This window comes from Rhinichthys klamathensis, unplaced genomic scaffold, assembly GCF_029890125.1.
Source record: "Rhinichthys klamathensis goyatoka isolate OS25496 unplaced genomic scaffold, OSU_Roscu_1.1 h1tg000281l_1, whole genome shotgun sequence".
Lineage (NCBI taxonomy): Eukaryota > Metazoa > Chordata > Actinopteri > Cypriniformes > Leuciscidae > Rhinichthys > Rhinichthys klamathensis.
Window position 1 is genome coordinate 2,548,687 of NW_026606800.1, and position 11,487 is coordinate 2,560,173.

At 35.3% G+C, this 11,487-nt stretch overlaps 2 protein-coding genes across 4 annotated transcripts in view; one reads left to right on the forward strand and one right to left on the reverse strand.

The window, feature by feature from the left end:
* The window catches only part of snx9b (sorting nexin 9b), a 33,217-nt gene extending 32,182 nt beyond the window's left edge, over nt 1-1,035 (reverse strand). The window contains exon 1 of one of the 3 annotated variants that reach the window (XM_056269172.1): nt 770-1,035. In XM_056269172.1, coding sequence (XP_056125147.1) covers nt 770-781 — 12 coding nt within the window. In that variant the 5' untranslated portion in view covers nt 782-1,035. The remainder of the gene's footprint in view (nt 1-769) is intronic. The other 2 variants (XM_056269170.1, XM_056269171.1) reach the window with 2 other exon arrangements.
* A 2,204-nt stretch (nt 1,036-3,239) lies between these two features.
* moxd1l (monooxygenase, DBH-like 1, like) lies at nt 3,240-9,255 on the forward strand. The gene is made up of 13 exons (XM_056269334.1): nt 3,240-3,605; nt 4,186-4,332; nt 4,818-4,970; nt 5,462-5,545; nt 5,631-5,783; nt 6,026-6,128; nt 7,060-7,226; nt 7,305-7,393; nt 7,525-7,621; nt 7,760-7,819; nt 8,654-8,784; nt 8,892-9,000; nt 9,100-9,255. The coding sequence occupies exons 1-13, from the start codon at nt 3,339-3,341 to the stop codon at nt 9,238-9,240; spliced, it is 1,701 nt and encodes a 566-aa protein (XP_056125309.1). The 5' UTR covers nt 3,240-3,338; the 3' UTR covers nt 9,241-9,255.
* The last annotated feature ends 2,232 nt before the right edge of the window (nt 9,256-11,487 follow it).

The following is an 11,487-nucleotide window of genomic DNA, read 5'->3' on the forward strand; positions in this document are numbered from 1 at the left end:
TGAGTTTTTTTTTCAGATTTCATAAAAAAAAAAAAAAAAAAAACAGGTAATGATCTGTATTTTTAAACAGAATTTCCCCTTTTTTCCCTATTCAAAATTTAAATGCTTGTAGTTTTACATATATTTTGTGCAATTTAAAGCTTTACCATTAAAATTAGAGGTAATTAATCAACATAAAAAGATATGATATTAAATATTATTGTTTTAAAGACAATTTATAGTATTTTTACATAATACAATTATGTATTTGTTTATGTCTATTTGTTTCAGATCTTTAGACATTAACTTAATCTAAAAAATCATTTAAAAAATAATAATTATATATATATATATATATATATATATATATATATATACACACACACACATTCCTTGCATGGAGAATTTACAGTTAGTGTGTTGGTTATGATTAAGACTAATCTTGGTGAATGATTTACATTTTACCTACATATCCCAGCATGCATCACAAATGACGTCATGACCCCACTAAAAATGTCACAAGACTTCTAATGATCCATATTTTCCAACGTTCACCAGAAAGCCCATAAACGCCGTTAAAATGACAAAAGAGAACATTTCAGACCCATTTCGGAGTGTTAAACATGTCGGTTATGTTGTTTGAGACAGTTCTAAACACTTAAAGAGTAAATCTATCGGCGTGTGTTTGGAAATACTTTGCCAGTTCAAGCCCAGTGTGATCTCAGTGCAAAACAATGACAGACAGATCAGCCACAAACTTTAACCAAAAACACGTCAAACTAGTCCTTACCTTCGACTCCATTATACAAACATTAACCAGTCATCACAGAAACCTGTAGTTTAATGGCGATAAATTCTCCTCTTCTTCATCCAGACATTTCTCTTCTGCCAGAAACGATCCTTCTCAAACTAGTTTATTTACATCGCCAATAACACTTAATCCTCTTGTTCGACCCTAACAGACTTAAATCAAGCGGGTCAGTAATGTGTGTAAATCCAAACTCGCCGTTTGTCCAGCAGTCATGAGCTGTTCAACTTCACTGCAGCTGAGTGTGTGTTACACACACATAAAAGACACAACCGGAAACTGATCGAGCCCCCTGAAAAAAAAGCCAAACTGCTGCTGTATGCGTGTGTAGGGCCAAAAAGTGTACACGTAATATTTACATATTATCTATAATACATAAAAAACACAACAAATATTTCATGTTATGGTTATCATTCATATAAAAAATATACTATATTCACTTATCGTATATAGGTTACTTCATAGTCTAAGAATGTTAAACTAACATTAAACATGTGCTAATGTTAAATAAACAACATTAATACATAAACAAAACAAAGTCTGTTTTGTTTAAGTAGGTATTTAAGTAGTTTTTTTTATTAAATGCTAGTAGAAGAAAAAAAGAAAAGAAAACACAAACATTAACAACAATTATTGTCATTGTCATAACAAAATACAACAATTGGCTTTATGCACAGCTTCACTACTTCCTGAACTTCAGCCAGCCCTTTGTTTCCTGTCTGTCATTATTGGACAAACTGATTAATCCAGGTGTGCCTGGCCTCAGTAACAATAATCAGCCACACCTGGATTAATCAGTTTGTCCAATGACAGACAGGAAACAAAGGGCTGGCTGAGGTTCAGGAAGTAGTGAAGTTGTGCATAAAGCCTATACTCCAGAGTCCTTCAGTCTAGATTAAGTTCCTTCAGTCTTTCAGTCCAGATTAAGTGCCAAATCCTTAAATACAGCAACTCTTTTAGCTTTTAAGTTTTTAGAGAACTCAAAAGATTTAAAATACCTTTTTTGTTTCAAGTTTAAATCTTTTTAAAAAAGAGGATTGCATTTAGAAAATGTAAGTAGTTTGGTCCACAGATGTTTTAAGTAATGATTACGTCAGCTTTTGTCAAGTTCAAACTAAGAGTGGCGGGCCGAGTGTTAGAGCGGCCTCTAGTGGAAATGAGTTATATTTCCAAAATACACGACAGCGGGGGAAAGGGTTTAGAAATAAGTAAAAAAAAAAGGGGCGTTGCTTATATTTCGTTATTTATTTTTAATGATTTAGTTTATATCTAATGGTTTTTTTTTAAATATTTATTTACTTTACTTTATTTCAATGCATGCTGATTGAATGCGAATGTATTGCCTTTGTGTAATGTTTGTTATTTCAAATAACTTTGAAGAAGTTTAATAAATGTTTTTTTATAGCCTATATAGATAGATAGATAGATTTCTGTGAAACCAGGGCCTTGTGTTCAAACCTCTCTGTTAGAACAAAAGTTCCTGAGATTAAGGAGCTGCATACCTTTTTAGGGCAGTAGTAGCCTATTTTGTATTAGTGTAATGCATTCTGTTTGTTTTTAACCAGGCCCATGTCCAAACTGTAAGTGACTGATTTCATGATACATTATGGACATGCACTCTTACTGTTTTCAAATAATAATAGTATAAATATATAAGATTACAAAAAAAGGTTTCATAACCAATTGCAAATAAAACAAACTTTACAATAATTTAAAGTTTTAATTAAATGAATAAAATTTTAATCAAATGTTTAATCTACAAAATATTTATCTATTTACTTATGTATATATTTATTCGTATTAATCCATCTCTTTGATGTTTTTTATTGTTTCGTTAGTTTAACCAAACGACCCCTCATATTCATTTTGTGTAGATTAATGATTTTAAAGCTTAATTTATCTTAATTTTTTAGGGAAAATTGCGCCAAGCAGGAAGTTTATGCTTATTCCTTTCAGTTATGTGAACTTATTTACTGTCTGTCCCGCAATATAGAGATGTGAAAGAAAGACAATACACACACCCTGAATTATGACCTAAAACATTCTTTCTATTCTTTTCATTTTTATGATAGCCTTTTCTTTTTTACAGTTCTGACCGCTGCTCCTTTGCTTTGACAAGAGGATACTGAAAGGGCAAAACCGGAAAAAAAAATATTTACTTTAGCTTATGTAACATTATTAATGAATCTCTGCCATAGTCAGGAATTACTAATTGCTACAATTCTATGCTGGCTGTTCACTACGTCTCCAAAATAAATAATAATTTTTGTATGTAATGTTTGTTCACTTCTAAAGAACATGAAAGGTGCTTTTGATTGTTGATGGCAACCTCTCTTGTACTACTTGTAGCCTTTATGCTTCCTCAATATAATAAACTAACATCAGGTGATGTGGAACCTGATTCACCAGAGTGAGAGGAGGAGGACTGTGACTCCGGTGAGGGGGGACGGGTTACAGACCGCTTACAAAGAGTTCTGTTCAAGTGCCCTACTGAGCAGTTTCATGTACACTGTCTTCTCAAACATCTGACACAAAGACTTGAAAAGGTAACATGGGCCCATTATCTCTTGTCCTGCTCTTGCTTTCAGCCCAGTGGTCCTGCGCTCAGGAAGACCCTCTTCTGCCATTCTCTGAACACCTGGACCCCGAGCACAATGTGCGGCTGAAGTGGGGCTTTGATGAGATCCAGGGCACCATCTTGTTCGAGCTCACTGTCAACACCAGCGGCTGGGTCGGGTTTGGCTTCAGCCCTAAAGGAGGAATGACTGGAGCCGATATCGTCATTGGAGGAGTTGGACCGAAAGGCAGTTACTTCACGGTAAAGTCAAAAAAGACTGACACTCATAACTGTCAAAGTCACTTACAGTGGATACTATTCTTGATTCTAAATCATATATGTATTTCAAATTTAGTTAGAGTATCTCTTATATAAATTATCTTTCACATTATCAAGATTCAAGACTGATGATAACTGTCAATAACTCACTTCAAGTAGATTTACAAGCTCTTCTTTATATTCTTGATTCTGATTCATACTGAGTGATATGTAATTAATATGTAGTTCATTAAATATAAGATTTTATATTATGAACTTATTTAGTTTTCTCAGTGGCTCTAAGCTGGGATATTTTGGAAGTTATTTTATGAGTGTGACAAAGTCAATGACAAGACAAAGTACTTTTGTATTAGACGTATAAGTTAAATTATATTTGTTTCCAAACTAGACGTTCTAAATAGATGTAAATGTTGGTAAATTAACCTGATATTGTAAGTGTTTTGGCCTATTGAAAACTATAAAACTGGTTTGAACTGGTTTGGGAACTGTACATCTATAAACATAAAGACAAACACCTGTTGCTATGCGTACATATATACATCTTTGTTTTCCTGTTGTTCAGGACCGTCATTCTGAGGGGAATTCAATACCTGTGGTTGACCAGCAACAGAACTACAAACTCCTGTATCTAACTGAGTCTGACGGGAAAACTGTCATGAAGTTTCAGAGATCTATTGAGTCTTGTGATGAAAAAGATTTACCTATCACTGTGAGCATACACATTGAATGTGTTTCTTCCCCCTATACCACTACAAAGGAAGAGTGGTTTAACAACACCATGTAACCCTCCTCTTTCTTGTATGTAATATGTATTCTGCAGTTTTATTCCGAAAACAATGATGGTGAAAATATGGCATTGTTGACAAAAAAAAAAAAAAAACCCAGCAATGTAAGGGAATCCATGATGGCGGTCCTCAGGGATCAGGGTGTTTCTGAGAACGCCTTTCCATAAACAAAATGCTTATCCTGTTTGTCAAGAGGCTCTCAACTGTCCTTCTAAAAACCCTCCTCAGAAAACTCAGAAACCATAAATTACTAGATCAAACAAATAGCTGTTATCAATGGCCATAGGCACACTGCAAACTTCTGTGAGTGTCAACCCCATTTAACTGCATTGTGTAGGTGGCCAAAGAGCTTCTTATTTTCTATTTAGAGATCACGAAAAGTGTTTTCTTTGTTTTATTGCACGATCAGAATCTTCCCATGAAGCTGATCTATGCGTACGGGCAGAGCGATGACATTGTGTACCATAATAACCGAAGGGGAACGAAAGAGGTGAACCTGTTGAAGTACATGCCTCGTGTCAGTCCACCAAACAGCAAGTATTTCGACATGACTATGGTCAATGTAAGAGATTTTTATTTTTCCTTTTTGCCTGAAATTTCATGAGTAACATTTACTTATTGTCATTTAATAATGCAAAAATTATGCCAATCATTTAGATTATAAAGAAGAAAGTACTGGATGTTTAAGTCACTTCAACTTAAATTACGTTAAACTGACCTTTTTTTTGCCAATCATTACGTAGGTTATATTTGGGTCTTTAGCTACCCGGATCTATATCTAACACAAAGCTGTATTTTCAGCAGCATTACTCCAGTCTTCAGTGTCACGTGATCCCTCAAATCAATAAATATGCTGTAGTAGGCCTATTAAATATGCTGAATAAAAGTATTAATTTCTTCTTCTTCTTTTTTTAAATCACCTCAAACTTTTGAATGGTAGCCTACTGAAACTACATGTTGATCTCAAAACTCGGCAGCAATCATGCAAGAAAAAAAAGTGAGTGTGAACTTTCACTTTACTTAATAGGCTGCTTACATTTAAAATCATTTCAGTTCTCTGTACCAGCCAATCAAACCTACTATCACTGCAAGATCACGAGAGCCCCGACTTTTGATCGCAAACAGCACATTTATCGTGTAAGTGAGTATGAACTTCACACACATGATCTATCCACCGATCTGTCGATCATCTTCATCTCTGACTTACTTTCCTCATCTCCAGATTGAGCCGGTCATCACAAACTTCGACCTCGTGCATCATCTGCTGCTGTACCGCTGCCCGCCGAGTGTGACGGACCCATTTGAAGTGCAATGTTACACGGGCGACGGAGAAGAGTGTATGGAGACCGTTGCTGTGTGGGGAGTTGGCGGAGGGGTTAGTCTCCCCTGTCAATGTAGTTTTATAGCATTTTCATGTGAGAAAACAACCAAATTTAAGCAATTACTCACATAACTGATTCAGCTGGTTCACTGAAAATATCTGCTTTTCAATTTTTATAAATAATATTACTTTATTATTGAAATAGCCTACTATTCATGTATTAATATGCTAAACTTGAGGTAAAATTTTTTGACTGAAGCTCTATGTAACCTTTTAATTATATTATGTTTTTCAAGGCTTTTGAACTCCCTGAGATGGCAGGTCTTCCAATTGGAGGAAATGTTGGAGATTTTTTCTACAGGCTTGAAGTGCATTACAACAACCCAAATAAAAGTGCAGGTCAGTCAGTATAGTGCTTTACAATGTCAAATATCACACTGTGATGAATTATTAAAGTCAGGATGAAACAGAAGTTGCGATAGTCTTGTCTTCCCTATTGTGATTTGTGACTAGGCCTATACGAGTGAAACGGCTTCTCGAATGGGTAACTTTGTGGTTTGCTATAGAGTGGAACAGTCAGGTTCCTGAAGGAAAAACTCCATTTAATTTCTCCATAGGGAAATGGATTTTTTAACGATAACTTATAAATCTTTAAACAGACTTACTGTAAGCTACAAGGTTGTTAATTGATAGTATTTGCTTCTGTTTAAGCCGTTTGCCTGAATTATTTCAACTTAGTCTGAAAATAATCGTTTTTATCTGCGGAATTCGTGATGAAAAACCACATTACCCATGATGCTGTACAGAAAATTCCACCAATCAGAGAGTCGAAACAAGCAAAATGTGCCAAAAGATCTCGTTAGCTTCGCCCAAATTTCATAATAGAGTTGGTCTCCTCTCTCTCTCTCTCTCTATAATGAAAATTCTTAAATGAGTGGTTTTATATTTCTCCTTCGTTTTTGATTCAATCATGCTGTCCTCATAATGCTTCATGGAATTGCATTTCTGTAGCCTACCTATTCCGTTCAGTACACGTCTTGTACCTTTGTAGTTTTGTATGATTTTCAAATACATTTTGCTTCAAATCAAAGTTTTTAAGGTTATGATTCACCTCGTAGCTGGTCGGCTTGGTTCATGGCTTAAAATGATTTAGTAAAGACTTTTTTTGTAATCCCTATGGGAGAAATGAATGGAAAAATACTTCCGGAACCAGCGCTGCTGAAAAAGTAAGTGAGGACTATTGCTGTGATCTCATGTGAGTGACAGGTTGTCCCGCCCTCTTTTGATTTCATGATGACATAGTAAAACAATATTATTCCCCTCTACACAGGTCGAGTTGATAACTCGGGTCTGCGATTCTATTACACATCTGAACTCCGTCAGCATGATGCAGCTATTCTGATGACAGGGCTTGCAGTGGCCCCTGGGTACGCCATCCCACCCAAAGCCAAATCCTTCCTCACGTACGGCCTGTGTGACACTGCCTATATTCCACAGGTATGTATGTATTAGCTACTCACATTCTCACAATCAAAGGCAGACTCAGCAGATGACTGGATGATCTGTTATCTACAGGTTCTGGAGACGCCACATGATCTTCAGGTGTTTTCTGTGATGATGCACACACACTTGACTGGACGGAAGGTGCGAGTCGGACACTTCAGGTAAACGTTTTTGGACCAATGACTGAATTGAGGTTCACCTGAAAATAATGTGTGCTTTTCTTTCTTCTGTGGTGCATAGCCTAAAGTTACTGTAACAAATTATTATTTTTGTAAATTCTTATCCTCTTCAGAGGGGGAAAACAGATTGATCTTCTAGCCGTGGATGAAAACTACAATTTTGAATATCAGGAAGCGACAAACTTGGGCAAAACTAAGACAGTGAAGTTGGTAAGTGCGAAAAGATTTAAACTAATATATATATATATATATATATATATATATATATATATATATATATATATATATATATATATATATAAATGTATTGGTAGTAAATGAAATAAAGCAATTTTTTTTGTCTCGCAGGGTGACAAATTGCTGGTGGAGTGCACATATAACACTGAAAACCGCGCCACACTCACATGGGTTAGTACATTTACATAGAGACTCATAGTGTCTTTTATTCAGCAGCATGTAGTTTCAGTGTTGAGGAAAGTTGACTAATTGTGTTACTAATTACTAATAAATAGTACCGAATTACTTTTTATGGAAAGTAATGTGTTCCGTTACTTTTGCATTACTCTTTCTCAACTGGGCTGGGCCTCCTTGTTTGTATTTTAATAACAAAAAAAGTTATATTTTTGGCAAATGTAATGGCCCTTTAACACTAAAAGTGAAACGAATACGCCTCAGGCTGAAGGAAATGCCACTGAAACAAACCTTTCAGCTGTGCTGCCATTCTGGATTGCAGAAGAATAGGACATACTTCAGCAATAAAAACAAACAAAACAAAAACAAATGTGATGTTTATCTAAAGTCCTTTTTGCTTAGTATGGTTGAATTGGATCATCAAAGGTCAGCAGCAAAGACATTGGTTCATAAAGTGAGATTAAACAAAGTATATTTGTGTTATTTAACATATTTAATTATTGCAGGTTTGTGTATTATTCTGAGTTTGCATTTCACAGTTTTTATTTATTTTGAGGAATTCTGAATCTGTTTTTGTGCAAGTGAGATGAGTAAATGCTCACATTTAGAACTGCAATAAGCATCATGTTCACAGCGCACACAAAGACTTTTCTCAAGAGGTGTCAGTAAATAAATGGTAAAATAAACTAACCTGCATTACTTATTTGAAAAAGTAACTCGGATATTTTGTTGTAAATTTAAAAGTAATGGGTTACTTTATTAGTCACATGGCAAAAGTAATCTGATTACTAGGGGGAATATAGAGGTGTAACTCTCTTTTTCTGCCCACAGGGGGGGTTCTCAACTTCAGAAGAGATGTGTTTGTCTTTCCTCTTCTACTATCCAGCTATGAATCTGAGCAGTTGTGTGAGCTTCCCTAATTTACAGACATTAGGATCTGCAATGGGAGCAACAGATACAAGGTAATCTAATTTAAAACATTGTTAACTAACAGATGTGTAAACTAATAAAAAACAGCTCTCAATATTTGCCCTAATGATAATGTGGCTTTTATTTGATAACTTTGCAGTACCTGGCTCAATATGATGTACACAAACACTTGGAATGACACGTCTATCAATCAATACCAACAAACACTGAAGAGAATTGATCAGCTAGTCATAGTTGCTGATTCATTTGTAAGTGTCCACACCTCTACAATAGGAATGAAGCCTTTAAACATGTTTCTGTTCTGACCTCAGCTGTTACCTGACACCTTTTTCCATGTGTATTTCCAGAGCAACAGGTCATACAACCCAGGGATGATTCCTGATCTCAAAGTCATCCCGTCTGAACCCTGCATGAGCGCTTGTGCCATCAAAAGTTTTTCTTTGATATCACTGCTCCTCTGTTTGGCAGTGCATCGGGCTTCTTTATGAAATGTTTATGCAAAATACTAAACCTGATGTAACCTGATGTTCTTTCAGTGTCTGTGATGATATAAGTAAATCAATTTAACAAGCAACGACTCCTGGCTCCCAGCAGGGACATACTTGACAGCAACCTAAAAACCAGAATAACATAGAATTAAACTTAATATATGATATATAGATTTTTTAGCAAATTATATCAGGATGGAATTGGACTTTACATTTTACTTCCATTGGTTTACTTTCAGATCATATCTATTATAAATAAAATGTGAATATATAGAATATTTTCAAAAACAACAAAAATGGCAATAATAATTATGATTATTATTTTTTTTTAAAAACCCCATTTATTTAGCCAATAGATGTGAGTGTTTATGCAGTGGTAATGCATATAAAATGGTAGACGTGTGCTTATAGCGCCCTCTAGTGAGAAGAATAGACTGTCAACTGCTTGCTTAAAGGGATAGTTAACCCTAAACTGAAAATTCTGTCATCATTTACTCACCCTCTTGTTGTTCCAAACCTGTATGAATTTATTTCTTCTACTGAACACAAAAGAAGATATTTTGAAGAATATGGGTAACCAAACAGTTAATGGGCTCTATTGATAGACCTATGGTCTATTGACCATAGTAACGAAAAAACAAAAAAAAAAATTAAGTCATGATCCATAAAACAACAACAGCGTGAGTGTGCTGATAAACATTACGCAGTTGTCCACATCTGTCCAGAAACCAGGGATAAGGTGGATATTACGTCATTGACAGGCGACAAATTGGGACGGGCACTATTTAAAATTGTGAATTCCTCTATATTTACAAATTTTTGGAAACATTTAGGATAATGTAAGTACATAATTTAAAGAAATATATAACACTGTGAAAGTGGTTTTTGGATATTTTGATACAAAAATTCGTACATATTGTACCTTTAAACGCTCGTTTGTTGAGGTGGACAGCTTATAAAAACTTTTAGCTTGTTTGCTGTACACCTTGTCACATGGGAGCTTTTAGCTTTACATTGTTTTTTTGTGTTTTTTTTATAAGTCAGAAATGACAAGGAGGCAGCTTCTCGCAATGTAAAGTCAATGGAGACTTTTTTGGAGGTTGGATTGTTTTCCCCGGTGTGGGCGTGGCCTAGATGCGCTCTGTCTGCTGGGCTGCAGCCTGCGGTGGACATCCAACCCCGCCCACTTCTAAATGTGACGTTGAAAGCCACGCCCATGTCCAATATGTCACCTTCCTTGTGACCTTGTGACTCGCTTTGTTGTATGCAATTTTCCCTGTGCAAAAATTGCGCTGCTTCCTGTCGGAAGAATGTAGAAGTAGCCTAAATGTTATCTTTCGTAACTAATCTTTCGATAGCTAATACATGATTTATTATTTTTGTAATGAATGTCTTGGCTAAAAAGGCACAATTTAAATCTAGGACACCCTAGAAAAAGAATGTCTAAATATACGGAGCTAATTTCCTCATCAAAACAGCCAGTAAAACGCTTGCACTGTTTGATTAAAGTTAGACTAATTGTTAATAAAAAAAAATAAGGTATACCTTACCTTATTAATTTATGTAATGAGATAAATTAAAATTTATTATGATCGATTTTGACCAACCTAACGTTTTAAAGGTGCAGTATGTAAGAATGACAACTAGTGGTCGAAATAGGTACTGCAGTCGTTTCTCCCACCACCTGCTCCTCAGACAGGACGGCGCTCACACGGGTTGCCAGTTTGAGCACACGCAACAGGAACGAGCGCAATGGACAATGAAAATTGGCAAATTGTCAATGTGCAGTATCATAGACCAAAACAATAACAAACATTCCAGCCTGGAAACGCATATTTCAAAGTTAAATAACTGGCTGTAAAAGTGTTTTTCTGAGAAACGAGTATGTGAACTTAGCATGTTTCCTCAATATATGCAAACATATTATGGTATTTTTATACTTTAGTTGAGTGAAAAAGTTACATATAGCACCTTTAAATGTCTCAAATTTAAGTGGACTATTAGATTTTGGTTGTCACGCTTAACATATTTTCATTAATTTATAATTTTCATTTAATTTTCTAAAGATATGTTCCACTTATCATAAAGTGTGAACATTAAAATGATCGGATCGACAGTTCTCGATATGCAGTATATGCTACACATAGGCTAAATAGAGAGAGATTGCTTGCTTTGATTGATTATACAACTTAAGTGATCATCCCCCTAGTGATGGGGATTCAAATCCGAAAACAAGAGGATATGCGT